Here is a 20152-nt window from a genome sequence, read left to right as displayed (position 1 = left end):
AAAGTGGGAAAATGAAGACACTAAAAACATAGCAAAATATTATCTCACTATATGTGGAGGCAGGGAGATCAATTGGAAAGCTAACGCAGAAGTCAAAGAAAGACATTGGTTGGCTTGGATTAAAATGATCACAATAAGATGGAGATAAAGGAGCACTAAAAAAGTAGATGTTGAATCAACAAGACATAATGATTGATTTACCACAGGGGTGGGAGGGAGGTGGTGTATGGAGGTCAAGAGGGAAGTCAAAAATGACTCTCAGATTTCTCTCTTAAGTAACCAAGCATATAGTCTTCAAACCTGCTGAGACAGAGAATGCTAAAGGAGGAGCACATTGAGGGAGAAGGAAGGGGAAGATGATGAGTTGTAGAATTTAAGTAGCATGCAAGATAGCTAAAAAGACAGATGAGTATGCAATTGAGTGTGTCACTCTGGAGTTCAGAAGAGAGTTCTCAGCTGAAGATATAAATTCATGAAGCATCAGCATATTAGTAATAATTTTAACCAAGAGAGTAGATGAAATCACACACAAAAAGAAAGTTCAAAATGGGGAAGGGAGGAAGCTGTGTGTGTGTGTGGCGGGGGGGGGGGGGGGGGGCGGTGCAGGGGGGTGCATTATAAGACAAAGCACCAGGAAACTATTTCCACATAAAGCCATCAGGTAAAGAAGACATGAGTGGAGGAGAGAAAAGAGGAGCAGACACAGAAGTAGGAGGGAAATCAGGAGAGTATGGTAGCCTAGAAGCCAATAAAAGACAGCCTTTAAGAAAAATGACCCATTCCTTGTTACATATTCTGTCATCTGGAATTTGAATAATTACTGCTTATGACCCTGTGCTTCAAAACAATTCTGAAAGTTCCCAGGCTCTTTTAGCCTGAAATCCCTCATTCTATAGGACCCACGAATAAGGACTGGGAGCAGATATCTTGTAACCTTCCTTCATCAACCTTCTCCCCTTTTTAGTCTTGGTTCAGCCAAAGCAGGAGACCTTATGCAAATGAAGTCATGCAAATTTACATGTATTCTGATTCAGTCCTATCAACTTAAAATATGTAGTTAGATATGCCTGCCCCTGAAAAATGGACACAGAGCACCGGCCGGTGTGGTTCTGTGGTTAGAACATCATGATTTATCTAGAAGATATTTCTTTCTTTAATGCCCGACCACACATATCCAATCTAACAGAAGTAATTTCTATTAACTCCACCTTCTAAGTGAAGCATAAATCCACCAACATTTCCATCTTGTTACTACAATTCTAGCTCAAACTACCAACAACTCTCTCCTAGATTACTTCAATAGACTCCTCTAACTTCTCTCAGCATCAATTCTTACCCCCCACAAACCATTCTCTACACAACAGAATCCTTCCTATATAATAAAAGGGTAATATGCAGGTTGACCCTAACAGGCAGAATGACCGGGAACAACCAGTGGCTATGACGCGCACTGACCACGAGGGGGCAGACGCTCAACGCAGGAGCTGCCCCCTGGTGGTCAGTGCACTCCCACAGGGGGAGCGCTGCTCAGCCAGAAGCTCAGAAGCCCAGAAGCCGGGCTCATGGCTGGCGAGCGCAGTCGGTGGCAGGAGCTTCTCCCGCCTCCATGGCAGCGCTAAGGCTGTCAGTGGGACATCCCGCCACCCCCCACCACCACCACCACCCTAGGGCTCCATGTTAAACAATGGTATCCTAGCACATTTAGAATAGGATAGTAGCTCCTTCGTTTTGCAGAAAGGAAGTAAGATGCATTTTTTGGTCCAGGTGGTTGGTGATGGGAGTTAGAATGAGCATGCACATCTCCTTCCTCTCAGGCCAGTACTCCTTACATAATACCACCACGTCTTTGACATTCAGCAACTCCTTATGGATGCTCTCATTTAAAATGCAAACTACCTTTACAGTTTGTAAGTGTCCCAGAATGTAAAAGAGAAAGTATGCTGTGAAAATACAAATGAGAAGGTCAATGTAGACTTTGGAAATAAACATAATTTCCAAACCCCATATATGTTGAGAGAATAAACACTGGATCAAAATATATTTAGGGGAAATACTAAAATGAGAAAGATCAAACTTTTATAATCCTCCCTACTCATATGACTCTGATTCTTATTAAGCAAAGTCAACCAGAAAGAAACAGGTTTCTTACTACTTTCCAGACAAGGATTTTAATCATGCCTCAAAACTTTTAATCATGTCAAATAATTTAGATAAATGAATTTCAGATATATATCACAGAAGTTATTTTACATCACAACAATTTTGAGGCCATATATTCCATAGCCTTACCGTCTTAGCTGTATGAAAAATACAAACTTTTTCTGAGAGATATAACTAAAATTTGTCAATCTTGCTCTATCAACACAAATCAGTTCTCATGCACAGAAAAAGGAGACTATGAGGAACATTAAAGAGATTGGATAAATAGAAATTTCAAGAAGAATTTGAAAATATTACTGAGGAAAAGTAAGTTGAAAACTAGTATCTAAGAAACAGACAAACAAAAAAACTGCTCGGGTGAAATTATAATAAAAAAAAGAACTGAAAAGAAAAAAGTGGCAGGGGATTGCATCAGTAGAGAGGGGGAGAGTACCCTTAAGTTTAATTTTCCAGTTCAAGCACTGTGTAATTAGGTAAGCACAGTGAGAACTGTTCCACCAATAACCTTCAAACCAACCTTGAAAGATCTTTGCAGGCAAAATGCTCCAAATCACACCTTACAACTTCCAACTGTGTCCGATAAAACATGTGGGTATATGTCACAGAAATAAAAATACTTCACTAGAGGTAGCAACAATGTTTATTCTCTACACCATTTATTTTTGCTGCTTTTTTTTTTAATTGGAGAAGCCTTGGATTACTAAAGAAATCCGCATGACTCTATATTAATGTTCCTAACAAAAATGGTTATATATTGAGCTAGCTTGAGATATCTGAAACTAAGTCATTCTTCAGGATTTCTAGTGATAAAAGAGATCACACAAAATTAAAATAAAAACAAGAGAAAGACCCACTACTACCATTACCAAATGATGCATACATATAGACACACATAAAAATGAGTATATATCACTAAAAATAAAATGAGACAATTTCTATAAATGTCTTACAAATTTTTAAAAAAATACATTTAAAAAACTCCTCTTGAGTTTTAAATCAAATCTCTCAATGGCTACAGCACCTTTGTAGGCAAATGCTACTGTCAAAAGATGCCAGGATCATTTCAAGAAAAACCTTGTCCCAAACCACTACCTGTTCAACATTTTGCCACCTATTTCTCCTAGAAACCAAAGTTAGTAAAGATCGTTTGCTCACCATGACAAGCAGAGGAAATAAACCACATGGACAAACTCAAGGGCATACCCAGAAATCAAGGGGAAAAAAAAGCAAGGAAGCTGAGAGTTCCATATAGATTAGTCTGTCTTATATAATCCTGCCCATATACAACTAAATACTCTATTGGTGATGGAATAAGAGACTACTAAAAATTTCTAATCTGGCAATTGTAAAAAAAAAAAATGCAGTCTAGTGACCTCAGAGAGGTCACTAGAATCTGCAAGGTCAAACCTATATTCATAATAACACAAAATGCTCCTTGCCTTTTGAACTCTTATTCTCTCATGGGTATACAGCGGAGTTTTCCAGAAGTTACATCATGCATGCTATCCCAAGAAACTGAACACAGGAGATAAAAGAATCCAGCTGTCTTCCACTAGATCATACATTAAAGGGATTTGCAAAAGGAAGTAAAAGAATGCCAATTTTCTCACTAAGTTTTCCTTTCCTTTTTGAAATATGTTCTATTAGTTTCCTCTTCTTGCAAAACAAGTCACCACAATCTTGATGGCTTAAAAAAATAAAAAATACAAATACCACTTTTTATCTTACAGCTTCTGTAGTCCAAGCATGGTTTAAAGGATATAATCAAGGTGTTGGCCAGGTCACATTATTTTTCAAGCTCAAAGTGATTGTTGGCAGAATTCAGTTCCTTCTGGCTCTAAGACTGAGGTCCCGTTTACCTGCTGGCTGTCAGCCAGGAATGTTCTCGGCTCCTAGAAACGCCCCCGCAGTTTCCTGCAATATGGTTCGTTCACAGACCTTCCCAACATGGTAGCTTACTTCTTCAAAGCCAGCAGAAGCCTCTCCTGCTTCCAACCAAGACACAGACTCACACAATGTAATGCAATCACAGAAGTGACTGTCCCACCGTCTACTAGCTAGAAGCCAGTCATAGGTTCCAGACATACTTGAGGTAAGAGTAAAACTCATTGCAGGTCAACATAGAATTCTACCCACTCGATAGGATTAGTTAAAATGCACTGGGTTTATTGTTGTTTTGAAATTAATTAAGATATGTTTTAATTCTTTTCTGTTTTTATTTCTAATGTTGTAAATATCCATAAACATTATCCATATAAACAAAATCTCTATGTGGTCCTCAATCATTTTTAAGATTGCAAACTGGTCCCAAGACCAAAAAGTTTGAGAACCACTGCTCTAATCTCAGCTGCCTTTTGTATTTGCTTCCTCTTATATTTGACACATGCTGAAAGGTAAGTAATTTACTTTCTGCAAGTAGGGTTCTCATTTTTAAAACAAATAAGCAGTAGTCATGGCTCCCTGTATAGAGTGAAATTTAAAACTGAAGAAATTATTCAAGTTATTCAGCTTTCCATAACATTTAGCTTGAAATTTCAAACTATAATCATTTATATTTGTAAATGTTTAACTATTCCCCACCCAATCCCATACTTTCACAACTTCGGGGAATGGCAGGAGCTATATTCTTAAGTAGATAAAAATAGGAGGGTGCTATGCAAAGCTAGGTCAGGGAGTGCTTATCTATAGTAACAGGCAGAAAGGCAGAGACTATAAGCACAGATGCTACAGTGCAAATGAGTATAAAGGACTTCTAAGGCTCCACCATGACAAACCATTAATTCATGTTATTATGGATTGATAAATTTAGATGCCTAAATCCTTGGACAATTAAAGTTATCAAATAAGAAAATGTAACTTTATCTGCATTTGAAGCTTTGATTCCGACTCCCTGTTTTTTAATTCTAGTGAGATATGCTAAACCTTACATGAGCCTTAAAAAGACTATTCTTGCTCGTTAAGCTTCAGTACTCAACAAGACAAATCTAGTGTCTGGTCTCTTTGAGGTTCCAAAGGGCACTTCCCAACTGCTTCATCCCAGGCCTATCCTACCCCATCAGCTATAAAAGATGAAAATATGCAGTGAACAAAATGCAAGTAGGCATTTACCTCAAATCAGTTTCATTTCTTACCACTTTATCCACTTTACTAAAAAATCTAAAACACAGTTTTTACACTCACCAACCCTCACCCTTGTCCACCTCAGTATGACAGTCCAATTTTGTAGCCTTGCCCATGACATCCTTGACCAATATCAGAACTGCTTCACCTGGTATATATCGGGAGAGCCAAACGGTAAGGGGAGAGGTGGGTGAGAGACCCTAAAAGTCAGTCTGTAACATTAATATTGACATAAAAGTCAGACTAGAAGCAATATACTCCCAGAGTCCACTGTACAGACTCACACATACACTTCTGCTACCAATAAATCTGTAAGATCAGTGGGAAAGGATTAGATGAACATATATGCTAATATTAGTTAATAACCTGTTATAATTAATTAAATTTTATACTTTTAATGTATGAATGACTTGAGTTATCCAAGATGCACATTAGTGTTGGAATACATTAGGGAGTCTCAAAAATAGTAATTTCAGTGTTAACCAATGATTTTATCAGCAAAAGCTTAAAAAAGAATGCAGCTGGCTAGCAAAACCACTACCACTTGGCTAACAAATTACCCCATCTTACTGTGTTTCTAGTTTCACTTTCCTTCTAATGTTACTACTAAATTATAATTATTAATACCAAAGCACAACTATATATAGTTTTATAAGGGAATATATGACACTCAAAAGAAGCTTGTTAAAAAAAATAATTTATAGACGCCTTTAAGAAATAGTAGTAAATAGAGTCTCAGTCAGTCAAATATCACTATTAGGAGAATGGATATTGGGTTATAATATTTGAAGTATGACTGAAAAGCAACTAATGCAGGTCTTCAAATAACCTCCTTTCATTCAGTTCCTTTCACTCAACATTGTTTCACTATAGCATTGAGGAGATGCTGTAGGAACCTAACTCTTTTTTATAACAACTAGTCTATGGTAAAACTGGTTTCATTATGTTTTGTTTCCCTTAAAGTTGTAGAACGTACTGACAACATTAAGAGAGGACTTACTGTACTTCAAGTGATCAATATATTAAAGTCATACTCTAAAAGAATCAACTCCCTTAGATTTTGAATAAGAAAGACAAACCAAGAGTACAGCAGACTAAAAGGTGAAACTTCTACATATCAGGCAAAGGAAAATAACTATGATCAAATGTCTCCACATGAAAAGTAAAAAGTCACCAAATCCAGACAGAGACATAGAGGAATGGTCACTGAAATTATTTCAAAGATACAGGCAGATGATATAAAGGTGAGTTGAAATTGAAAGAAAATATAGTTCTAAGATCATGTATGGACAGTACAAAAGGTTAAACTGGAAAGAAGTATTCTATCAAACTATCTCATTCTGTCTCTAGTATGTTAAACAGAAGATAGAGCCCAGCTGGTGTGGCTCCGTGGTTGAGCACTGACCTATGAACCAGGAGATCAGAGTCTAATGCCTGGTCAGGGCACATGCCTGGGTTGCAGGCTCAATCCCCAGTAGGGGGTGTGAAGGAGGCAGCCAATCAATGATTCTCTCTCATCACTGATGTTTCTATCTCTCTCTGCCTCTCCCTTCCTCTCTGAAATAACTAAAAATATATTTTTTTTAAAAAAACACCTCCCCAAACTACCCTACTTGGTTCCATATATTTCTAAGTTATATTTTGCTATGTTAGTTTAATAGTTATGTTTATATAATTACATCATTAATCCTGACTTATCAGGTTATAGATTCTTATGACACAGAACATCTTCTATTGTCTTTGTACTTCTCTATATAAACTACTATTATTATATTACTATGTTACTATATTACGATATTATAAAGTATACACTCAACAAATATTGTAGGCTAAGTAACCAGAAGTAATATTTTCGGCAATATAGTTCCATAGAGAACTTTCCATAAGTCTAAGAATTACTATGCAGTAATTTCAGTAGATATCACATAGAAATCTTCCAAGAGAGTCAAATGTGTGCTCGTAATAATTATGCTGGGGGTGGTGAACACACAATACAATAGGCAGGTGTACTATAAAATTGTACACCTGAAACTTGTATAATTTTATTAACCAATGTCACCCCAATAAATTCAATAAAAAATATAAAAATTTTAAATAAATTTTAAAAAATAAACTAAATAATTATGCTGGGACAACAGGTATAAGCCAGGACTTGGCCCTGACAAACTGCAATATAGGTCAGTCTACCCAATAGATTGTAGAAAGTACAAAACAGCAAGGTATTAAATCAAATTCTTTGAAGTCAGACTAAAGTATGATGGGTCAAAGCAAAGAGACATAAAAGAATTTCTTTTGAAAAATGTTAAAGCACTTAAAATGCCCATCATCACTGCGGATGTCTAAAAAACAGCAGAACTCTAGAGATAAATCTTATATGTAACAACCAATAATTTAGTTCTCTTAATCTAGGAGGCAGAGAAAAATACTGTACTGGATTCTATAAATAAACTCAATTGTTGCAAACACAGCACAGTTGTAATAGGTAAAAGATAAGGGAAAGACCTGGTTATCTAATTGTCAGTTCGGTGATTCAATTTATTTCAACTCATATTCAATGAGCACTCATGGACACGGACAACAGTGTGGGGATTGCCGAAAAGAAGGGTGTGGGGGAAGGTGGCAGCGGGTGTAGAAGATAAATGGTGATGGGAAGAGACTGGACGTGGGATGTGAATACACAATACAATGTACAGGTGATGTGTCGTGTATTTGTGCACCTGAAACTTGTGAGATTTTGTTAACCAGTGTCACCCCAATAAATTCAATAAAAAGGAAAAAAAAACGTTCAATGAATACCTACTATTTCTAGAACCTAAACTAGGCATGTACGGAAACAAAGATGTAAAGGACAGTATGCCCTCCAGTTTTTCAAAATTTAGTAAGAGGGGAAGAAACATTGACAACAAGTATACTAAAAGGGCAGACAGTGGTAAATGCTGAAATATATAAATATAAATAAAGGAATTATATTCATAAAGGAATCCTTTATGAGCAAAAAATATAATTATTGCTGGAAAATAAGCTTCATGTAAGTAAAATTTAGGATCCGCCGGCATGGCTCAGTGGTTGAGCATCAACCTATGGACCTGGAGGTCATGGTTCGATTCCCGGACAGGACACATGCCTGGGTTGTGGGCTCGATCCTCAGTAGGGGCCAAGCAGGAGGCAGCTGATCAGTGATGGGAAGGCCTCAAAAGTGAGCAAATAAATGACTTCAGCATATCTATAATTAAAATCATAATTCTGGAAACAACATAGAATATGAAGAAAAGCAAATAAACTGGGAAGCAGGAAGCCGGAAAGAAAGCTAGACGTGGTTAATGCATAAACAGGGCAGTGACAATATCCACATTAAAAAGGAAGGGTGGAATACAAGAGATATAATAGAGATGGAACTGACCAAAAACTTAATTAAATACTAACTGAAACTGAATATGAAAATCAAGAGGAAGAGGATTAGAAAATAAATACCTAAGTATCTTAATTTAGGAAGCAGAACAACTGATGTTACAATCAGCAAGGCTAGGGAATGACAAAGAAGCCGCTACTTGGGAATAAATAGGTACTTCGACTCAGGATATTTTGATTTTGAAGTATTTTTGGGGGGGAGGTAAGACTGTACACCTCCAGATGTAAATATAAGTCTGGTACATGGAGATCTCGGAATCAGAGATAAACAATTGAGAATATATATCATATTTCAAGAGGAAAAGCAATGTTACACAATAAATCCTTTTTTTCACAATCTCAAATATCAACTTAATTCACTTACTGGTCTATAACCACCTCTGCAATTATATAATCACAGAATTGAATTTCTGCTTTTAGGGTGCAACTTCGCCATCTGGTGGCAAAAATAATGAATACAGGTTTATATATAATCATCATTTCAAAAGTTGAAAGGACCCCTTGTCATTTGACTGACAGTGCAGTTTCCAACAATGTATTATGGGGAAAGGGTATTTCATTCTCCCTTTCTATCATAATTACTATTTCTCTTTTCCTTTTCACTCTGGCCACTAATATATTCATGCTATAAAACTAGAAGAAGTATTGTTAAAAACAAATCTTCCCACTCACCAGGGTCTTCCCACTTCTTCAAAATGTACTCATTGCATAATCCAATACATACCACATGTAGAATGCAGTTAAATAACTATGAAATTAAATGTATTAGTAAAGTTCATGTTGCCAAATTTCTTGCTTTCAACTAATGGTTGAGTTTGCTTAAGTAACGGAAATGGGATTTTTGAAACTAGATATAAGCTTTGAACAGATTGGTCAAAAGAACAATACAGAATATCTATAAATATACCCTAACATATAATAATCAATATACATGATAAAAAATGGCATCTCAAATCAGTAGGAAGAAAAGATTGCCCACTCAATAAATATGGTGGAACAAGGGCTAAGCATGTGTAACTATAATAAATGGGAAGTAGGTAAGTAGTTTATAATAATTAAAGCATCCTATATAATAAAGAGCTAATATGCTAATTAGACCCAACAGCCGAACGACCTTCCAGACGAACCTTCCGGACGAAGCCGGGGCTTCGAGACCCAGCTGAGGCTGCGAGGGGCTGCGAGGGCACAAATTTCGTGCTACGGGCCTCTAGTATTTAAATAAGTAGATACTTAGGCATTTACTATATGTCATAATAAAGGAGCCAGATGCTTGCAGCTATATGAATGTATTCAACCTGCCACCAGGTAGCTGGTTCCACCTCTGTCCCCCACTAAATAAATGTGGCAGGACAGTAGACTCAAATGTGGAATTATGTTGCCTCTAAGAACCACAAAATTTCACTGTGTTATGCCTCTCGGGGGTAGTGCTACAGAGGTCAACTGCCACTAAGCTATGAAAGGCCAGGGGTGTTTCCCTCGCTAATGGATTTCGAGATGCCTTTGTCCTTGCTCCTAGTCTGCACTAGCAGTACTGACATCACTTAGAAGCTAGTTAGAAATACAGACTGTCGGGTCCTCCCTCAGACCTACCAAATTCAAATCTATATTTTAATCAGATCACCAGGTTATGCATGTAATTTAAAGGCTAAGAAACCACTAGGCACTCATGGTAGACATTGTAAGGGTAAGCAAATTGCACATAAAAAATGATTATTTCAAAATTATTTTGAAATAAAAAAAAACACTTGAAAATATCTAACAATATTTTGCATTTAAGTTGATAATAAACACTTGCCATTTTTATGAATAAATGAACTAAGTAAATATTCATTAACTCAAAGCTAAGGTCTTGGGTCAAGTGGGTATTTATTAACTTAATTAATTTTAACAGTCTATGAGGAAAGCACCTGTAGAACTAAAAAGTCAGAAATAGGTCCAAACTACTGTAGCAGGTAGTTAAAAATTAAAATAAAGCTTCTTAAAATTAGGAAACATAACATACTTTTCTATTTCTCAATCATAGTTCTAGGTCCATAAAGATTTAAATTTAATTGAACCAAAGCTTCTCTTTTTGAGGGCACTAAAATGGTTTTTGAATGGTACTGAAGAAACAAATTACTAGTAATACTTTAAAATGGAGTTATATTCCTTATCAGTAGCTCCATTTCACTGTTCAACTTAAATACTCCTAGAAGACCCATTCTGGTAAGAAGGAAGAGAGAGAAATGAAGACACAAAGAGAGGGAGGAAGGGAGAGATGTGGAGAGAGGAGGGGAGGAGGCAGGGAGGAGGAGGAGGAGGGAGGGGAATAAGTAAACAGGCTTAACTGAAACGATTTAAACAGTAACACAGAAAAACTGAGTAAAGAAAGGAGAAATTAAAATAACTACTGCCCAGCCAGTGTGGCTCAGTTGATTGAGCATAGTCTCATGCACCAGCAAGTCGCTAGTTAGATTCCAGGCCAGGGCACATGCCCGGGTTGCGGGCTCCATTGCCAGTGCGGGGCACGTAGGAGGTAGCCAAGGAATGATTCTCTCTCATCATTGATGTTTCCATCTCTCTCTCCCTCTCCCTTCCTCTCCTTCTAAAATCAATAAAAACTTACTTTAAAATAATAATAAATAAAATAAATAACTACTTACTCTCTAAGGCAGGAGGTGGCAAACTTTTCTGTAAAGGGTCAGAGAGTAAATATTTTAGGTTATGAGAGCTATATGGCCTCGTATAACTAATACTCAACTCTGGAGTCAACTCTGGAGTTGTAGCTGAGTCTATGTAGCCATAGACAATAAGTAAATAAATAATTGTGGCTGTGTTCCAATAAAACTTTATTTACAGAAACACAGGGGGCAAGCCAGATAGAGCCCCAGGAACATAGTTTGTAGACCCCCCTGCTCCAGGGGAAAGAATTCAAAGGATTTATGCCTAATAAACTACTATAGAATCTGCATTTAAAAATAATAAAACAAATGCTCTTTTTGTTTATAGTAAGGGGACTGAATTATTCTGAAAAACTATCTTCCAAAAGTTTATATAAATTATAACCAATTCCATTTTCTAGGCGTAACTTCCAAATTTGATATTAAACTCTAACTTCTTCCCTGACTAGAAGTATTTCTTATAAACAAGCGGAGCTATTGGTTTGGTTTATGTGAGCTTCAGAAAGAAAAAACATGGCCCAGCTGGCGTGGCTCAGTGGTTGAGCATCGACCTATGAACCAGGAGGTCACGGTTGGATTCCCGTCAGGGCACATGCCCAGGTTGCAGGCTCCATCCCCAGTGTGGGGCATGCAGGAGGCAGCCAATCAATGATTCTCTCTCATCATTGATGTTTCTAACCCTCTCTCCCTTCCTCTCTGAAATCAATAAAAATATATTTAGAAAAAGAAAGGAAGGACATAATTATAGAATACATTGAGTCATTAAAGTATGCTTCTATTAGTAATGGCAGCCAGGGGCAGTAGGCAAAAAGAAAAAAAAGTAACTACATCTTGCTTCCCCACAATGGGTCGAATTGTACTGTTTATTCAGGCTAGTACTGTGTCAAAGAAACAAGCATTAACAGATGATATTGGAGGATATATGTTTGTTCTTAATACCACATTCTTCAAAGATTAGTGATATATTTCTAGTGTCCTACAATGATGAATTAATTACTCAAAAATTTGTTGGACTTATTTTTAACATCCACAACTTCCTAATGATACGCATTGTAAAGCTTTAAAAAATATTATGTGACCCAGTATTTTAGTATTTCCTTTTATTCTTCCTAAACCTACCTTTTTTAACCTCCAAAGGAGACGATCTAGTGTAGCTATCTATTTTGAAGAATGAGCCAATGTTATCTATTTTATTAAGTCATTCATTTAAAATCCTACCGCCCTTGGTTAACATCCTTTTCTTCATCTAAGCTCATATACCTTGGCCATATGGCTGCCACTTTACAGATACTGCTACTGTCCCAACCAACACTGCTTCATCGTTCACCATTCCCTACAGAGAAACTTGTTCTTATATTTGTAATACTCGCCTGAATGCTTTCTCTGGCAACAGAAACATGCTTGGCCAGAGAGTTAACAAGCCCCGCCTCCCTCCCCAGGAACAGACCTAGGCCAATAACAATAGAGAATTGTAGATAAATAACCCAGCCTCCTAGCCCATCATGTGGAATAACTCTGGGGTCGTGATACCCTGTCTCCTAGAAGTCCCAGTAAGACTGAGGCACAATCGCCAACAGAGGTAATCTGCTCTCAAATGCACCCAGTATTGTGTTCTTTCTCTTCATTGGATCATTTTCCACTCCCCTACAGGTGGTTTCTGACATTACCACCCAAATAAACTCTCTGCCCTCAAACCTTTGTGTGCTTAAGTTCTCAATCTAAGATGATCTTCCTACCCTGAAATTCTTAGGTTCCTGAGATTCTGCACTGAGATGTGTTCATAGTACTCCAGCCATGAAATCACCATGGCCTTTTCCGAAGATAGAATTACATTGTCTGTTTTACTTTTGCAAAAAAAAACAACAAAAACTGGTGCATCATCATTTTGTTATTCTTCCAAGACATTAGCAACACAATCTGTGTGACAGCTTGAGGCACCAACTAAAGGGACTCCCACTTATCTTTCCTGTTTTAACACTGTTCAGAACCCACCACCCTATAAGTACAATTCAGATTTGTTTTTCCACAAATGCATGACTTCCTATTTGTTCACCCAGAAACGTACCTGCCATTTCTGAAAAATACATACGGTATAAACCAGATTTTCCTTTAAATTTTTAATTCGAAAATAGAAATATGGACTATAAAAATAATCTTCCCTTGCAAATCTTTTCATTCTTCTCCTTCCAAAGGTAGGAAATATAAGAACCATAAACATTATTTTTAAAAGTCTAACACTTTTGTCAAGGAAAAGGCCATAAAATTGAGCCAAAATAGTAATAACAGAGTTAGGCCATGGATACATCAAATTCATAAAACCCTTTTATCTGTATTTACCTGCTTGGAAAACCACCTCATCCTTCAGCCCAGGGTAGAGCCTTTAGAAGTAATGTTAACCTTCCCCATTCTCTTCCCCACTTCCAGCCGGTCCTATCGATCCAGCCTCTTCTTCATTCTCATTGCTCTTATCCCAGTTTCTCCCCTCTGACAATAACCTCCTATCTAAGTTCCCTGTTTTATTTCACTTCTTTTTCTGGAAAAACTGATAACCTAACACTCCCTCATCAAACCTCACATTGTTCAAACCTGTCACGGCTGAAGTCCTAAACATCACTTTCATCATTTATACAAAACATATGGACATTGACATTACATTTCGACAACTGGTTGCCTAAACATTTCATGTATTTTTATTTCTGTTTGAAATAAAGATAAAAAATAATGATGTTTACCTAAAGATGAAGCAAAATGTTTACCTGTCTGACGCTATGTCACTGGCAATTTGGTGCTTCACTCCTGACCCATTTTTAATAGAATCCTGTCTTGTGAGCCCATGAGATCGACTTTTCTCCACGGCAGGTACAGATAAGTCACCTGAGGGTCCTTGGAACTGGGCCTGCTCGTGCAGTTTTGCCTTCTTCTCCTGAGGCGCCTCCTCATTCCGCAGTCCTCGGAGAGCCTTTTGATCAGGTTGCTGTGGGGTATTAGGTCCACTATTATAGAACCAGGCTCCTGACTTAGTGAGGATTTCTTGTTGTTTTCGGCACAAATTGCATACCCACATAACCTGCACATGAATACAGAGGGAAAAGAAATTAGTGTTTCCAAAAGTTATAAACAAACAAAAAGAGAGACAATTCAACAAAAAGAGTCTATGGTGATTCTTCCTGAAGTTAAAATGTAATCCAGATTAATAGCTGCCATTAGTTAAATCACACGTCCTTTCTTTAAAGTTTGCCAGAATAATTATATTATATATAGATAGATAATGGTTACTGGCAGCAGAAATACCAAACAAATTAATAGTTGTTTATTGTAGTCTTTATTTTTTATTTAAATTAGGAGCATAGTGCAGTATATAGAAAATGGATTTTGAGGCTCCACAGATTTGGGTTTAAATACCAACTCAAATATTAGAAACTTTTCAAACTTCTAACAAGGTATTCATATCAACTAAATATTCATATCGATAAAAGTTGTTTCTTAACTGATAAAATATGGATCTAAAGATGATAATACTAACTTTCCTGTGTGGTTTTGAGGATTGAAGATTAAAAATAATTTATATAAAATGTACAGATGATGTATCATAGAATGTACACTTGAAACCTATATAATTTTATTAACCAATGTCACCACAATAAAGTTAAGAAAATAAAAAATAAATGTCTAACGCAATGCCTAATATATGTTGGACTTTCAGTAGATTACTATCCTCTCTAATAAAATGGTAATATGCAAATTAGCCATCACTCCGCTACATAAGCCACGCCCACCAGCCAAGCCATGCCCACCAGCCAATCAGGGCGAGTATGCAAATTAACCCCAATCCAAGATGGCTACAGCCACAGAGAGCAAGGTTTCCCAGGTAACAGAGTAAGCCAAGCTTTCCATAGCCGTTGCAGGCCTAAGCCTCCACTCAAGCTACAAAGTTTCAATTATAGAAGGTAAACAAATTCAAACAAATGGTGGCAGAATGGAGCTTGAGAGAGCAAGCCAGGGTCGCCGCCGGCAACAGGGGACGCAAAGCTTTCCGCACACCCTGGCCGGGCCCACCCGCTTAAGGCTACAAAGTTTCAACCGTAGAAGGTGAATTAACAGCCACAGAAATGGCTGCCGGAGCCCCAGGCTTGGCTCCGCTCCAGGCTACAAAGTTTCAATTGTAGAAGGAAAATAAATTCCAGATACCAGGGCCTCCACTTGGGTTGCCAGGGCGCGTGGCCGGCCTGCAAACCACCACAGGCCCCTCGCTCAGGCCGCCCCACACCGCAAGGGAACCCCCACCCTTATCTGTGACATTCTTCAGGGCAAACCAGCTGGCCCCCACCCCTGTACCAGGCCTCTATCCTATCTAATAAAAGAGTAATATACAGATTGATCATCACTGCAACACACAATATAGCTGCCCCCATGTGGTCAAAGATCCTGCCCCCATGTGGACACAAGATGGCCACCACAAGATGGCCAGCAGGAGAGGGCAGTTGGGAGGCACCCGGCCTGCAAGGGAGGGCAGTTGTGAGGGACCAGGCCTGCAAGGGAGGGCAGTTGAGAGGGACCAGGCTTGCAAGGGAGGGCAGTTGGAGGTGATCAACCCTGCAGGAGAGGGCAGTTAGGGGTGACCAGGCTGGCAGAGGAGGGAAGTTGGGGGCAAACAGGCTGGCAGGGGAGCAGTTAAGCATCAACCAGGCTGGCAGCAGAGTGGTTAGGGGGTGATCAGGCTGGCAGGCAGAAGCAGTTAGGGGCAATCAGGAAGGCAGGCAGGCAAGCAGTTGGGAGCCAGCAGTCCTGGATTGTGAGAGGGATGTCCGACTGCCCGTTTAGGCCCGATCCCACCAGGATCGGGCCTAAACGGGCAGTCGGACATCCCTCCAGGAGTCCCAGATTGGAGAGGGTACAGGCTGGGCTGAGGGACAACACCCTGCCGTGCACAAATTTCGTGCACCGGGCTTCTAGTATTAGTATATTAAGTTAATCTTCTATCACCAATTATATTATAGGCTTCCTAAGGAGGTTTTATTTCTTTTAAGTAGCTCCTAATCTATATATATATAAAAGCCACGTGACTGGAATGACCAGAATGACCAGTCACTATGAAGTACACTGTGGCCAGCTAACTGGCCCGACTCGGGGTGGGGCCAGCTGGCCAACCTCCCTTGGCCCCTCCCCCTGGCTGGCCAGGCTCTGATCAGCCCTGACTAGGGCAGGCCAACCAGACCCCACCCATGCACGAATTCGTGCACTGGGCCTCTAGTAGCTAAATAAAGCTAGGAACATTGTTGATCTTCAATAAAAACCTATTAATTGTTCATAGTTTCTAGTCGGGCACTTTTTAGGTGCACAGTTCAACAGTGTTAAACACATTCACACTGTTATGAAACAGATTTCCAAAACTTGTTCAGTTTGTAACACTCAAAATCTATACTGTTTTACAGCATATCTCCTTTTCTCCCAAACCCAATACCCTAATAACCACCATTCTACACTTGATTTTTTGATATAGATATGTTTTTCAGATTCCAGGAACCCAGGAATATCATAAATAACATCTGTGCGACCAGAAAATCTTCACCCTCCTCTGAAAAATAATTTTCAATTAATCAGAAAAAAATAAAATCACATGTTCATAAAATAAAAGGTCAGTTCATATTTCAAGTGAGTGACTCTGATGCTTTATTTATGTCAAATACTTAATCTTACACAACTCTCCATATTGCTAAACATTTCCTTATGATTTAAATAAATTATGATAATATAATCATTAAAAGAAAAATTCAACATAGTATTTTCAACTGATACAAGGATATTTTTGTAAAATACCATTTAAATTTTTTGTTTAATTGCCCATTATTCCAGTTCATATTGTTTGTGTAATTCCATATTACACAACATTGTATTTAATCACTTTTATTATTTTGTTCTCTCTTGAATTGTATATACATTTCTTTTTTTCCCATACTAAAACTTAAAGCTCATTGCAGGCAAGATTAATATCATCTTATGCATAATAAGACCTATAAATCATAGCATAGTAAGACCTTCTATAATTACTAACTTGAATTTATGTGAAGTCCTTCTGGTGGGTACATAATTAAATGTTTGATGCTATTACATTAAGATTTATGTTTCTTAGATACTTGAAAGAATTAGTCATCAATAATGTCAATGTATTTGACTATTTTGTTTTTTGTAACTAAATAAGAAAGTGTTTTACAGGATAATACTAAAATATCGCTCAATTTTTTAAAAAATACCTCATAGTTCAGATTTCTTTTGGTTTTAATACACATGAAATAAAAATATATCTAACCCATTAATGGTTTCAAAACACAAATTTCCACCAAAATCTTCAGCCTTTCAATGCCATCTTGTGACAAATTTAGGTACTGCAGATCTTTTTTAAAAGTGAAAGGTACATTACATATAGAGCCACAAAATAATGTTCAAATAAATTAGGTTTGGATTTCAACTTTTCTGTTTATTTTAAACAATTACTATTCATGATACAGTGATAATCCATGCTACACGATTCCGTGATATGAATTTATCTAGAATAAGTAACACTCAATATTCAAGAAAAACAACCTTTCCTGCCTGGTAATTGACAATGAAAAAGAAATGATGAAAGTTTGGGAGGCAGACAATTAGCCAATCATGATCATCTGCAGAAACAAGCTATTGCTGCTGTATTATTTATCACAAGGTAAGCAGGTAACTTAACCTCTTCTACAGCAGATTCTCAAAGAATATCCTTGGAACAGCAGCATCAGTATCACCTGGGAACTCATGAGATGTGCAAATCTACTGAATCAGAAATTTTGGGTGGGACCCAGAAATATGTTTTGGTTTTTGTTTTCTTGTTTGTTTGTTGTAGGTTTGGGAGGGGGCTTGCCAAATCCTACAGGTAATTCTGATGCTTGATGAAGTTAGAGAACCACTGGTTAGGGCAGAGATTCCCAGCTCAGTGTAAAATCAGTTACAAATGTGTTCCTCAGAGTAGCTAAATAGGCCAATGGAGGTCATGATCGGCTTTGCCAATTTACCTCAATGTGAACTAGGTAAATCTATTCCTGTGTAGTCCAAAATGAGAATAAGACCTGGAAATGCTATAAGCTTTGTTTTCCTCATTTGTTAACACCCAACGGATAGTAATCCTGTATAATAAAAGCCTAGGTGGCGTCGCGCGAGGGCATTGTCACAAGATGGCTGTCGCAACGTTATCACAAGATGGCCGCCACAAGATGGCCAGCAGGGGAGGGCAGTTGGGGGCAAGCAGGCCAGCAGGGGAGGGCAGTTAGGGGCAAACAAGCCAGCAGGGGAGGGCAGTTGGGGGCGATCAGGCCGGCAGGGGAGGGCAGTTGGGGGTGACCAAGCCTGTAGGGGAGGGCAGTTGGGGGTGATTAGGCCAGCAGGGGAGCGGTTAGGGGGCGATCTGGCTGGCATGCAGAAGCAGTTAGGGGCAGGCGGGCAGGCAGGCAGGCAGGTGAGCGGTTAGGTGCTGGCCGTCCCAGATTGTGAGAAGGATGTCCAACTGCTGGTTTAGGGATTGGACCTAAACTGGCAGTCGGACATCCCTCAAGGGGTCCCAGATTGGAGAGGGTGCAGGCCGGGTTGAGGGACACCCCCTCCCCCTGTGCACGAATTTCGTGCACTGGGCCTCTAGTGTAAAATAAATTAGTATAAGGCATGATATATGGTTTGTATTAAAGGCTCTCTACGTATTAATACTTACTCTTCCCATATGCTCTGGGCTATCCATATTGGGTGCTCTTTTCCTCATATCACCAATTACCTTTATTTTCTTCTTTCCTATCTCCTCCCACTCTTGGATTAATAGTTTGTTAACCTTTAAAGCTCAGGAAGCCTAAATCTACCCCAAGCAGTACAAGGGACTGACACTTTCACTTGAAGCCCTTATACACACAGCAACTTAACTTATAAATCAACGATACTGAACTATGTCTCACAAATACAAGCACATGCACATGCTATGAGATGACTTTTCACTAACCGGCTATGAAATAATGAATGCCTATCAGAGGTAAATTATGTGTCAACGGAACAAAATTTAACTTATGTGGGAATAAAATAGCAGGAGTTTTATTAGTGGAACTCTTTATTTACCCAATTAAATTAACCACCAAATACATCGTATGATGAGTGCTGTAAAAAATATCACTAATATGTTAATTTGCAATATCACTCAATATCAAGATGGAGGCAAGATCCCAGCTCACTACTGAAGACCTTGGTCCTGGATTGGACAACCCAGACACTGCATGAAGGCAATCACAAAAAAGTTAATAAGAAAAGGATACACGCTCAGAGGTAAAGGAAGGGGGAGAGAGAGAGGAGAAAAAAAACTACAGCAAAAACTTTTTAAAAACTCTTCCCATAAAAAAAAAAAAAAGTGGGGGGGGGGGGGCAGAGTCTAGATAGTTTCACATTTGACTCCTACCAAACACTGAAAGAACAAATAATCTCAAACGTATTCAACTAATCTGCGGGCGGGGGGGGGGGGGGGGGGGAGGAGGTGTAACCTAGAGGCGGGGGAGGAAAGTTCCCCAACCCAATTTATAAGACTGGAAAGATCTTAATGGCAAAATCAGAAAAAGGCAGTGAATTCATTTCCTATGGCTGAAGTAACCAAATTACCACAAACTGATGGTTTAAAACAACAGAAATGTATTCTCTGACAGCTATGGAGACCAGAAGTCCCGATCTGAATTCAGTATCCCTAAGCCAAAATCAAGGTGTCAACAGGGCCCCACTCCCTCAGGAGGTTCTAGGGAAAATCAGTTCCTTGC

General features: G+C 38.5%; 1 protein-coding gene across 3 annotated transcripts in view; it reads right to left on the bottom strand.

Annotated features, from left to right (window-relative positions):
- The window catches only part of RIMS2 (regulating synaptic membrane exocytosis 2), a 355739-nt gene that overhangs the window by 259088 nt on the left and 76499 nt on the right, over positions 1–20152 (bottom strand). For all 3 annotated transcript variants that reach the window (XM_079795974.1, XM_079795973.1, XM_079795972.1), the window contains one exon: positions 14105–14415. In XM_079795974.1, coding sequence (XP_079652100.1) covers positions 14105–14415 — 311 coding nt within the window. The remainder of the gene's footprint in view (positions 1–14104; positions 14416–20152) is intronic.

Source organism: Cnephaeus nilssonii (genome assembly GCF_951640355.1).
Source record: "Cnephaeus nilssonii genome assembly, chromosome: 18".
Classification (NCBI taxonomy): domain Eukaryota; kingdom Metazoa; phylum Chordata; class Mammalia; order Chiroptera; family Vespertilionidae; genus Cnephaeus; species Cnephaeus nilssonii.
Note: the sequence above shows the minus strand (reverse complement) of the source record. Positions and strands in the feature narration are given on the sequence as shown.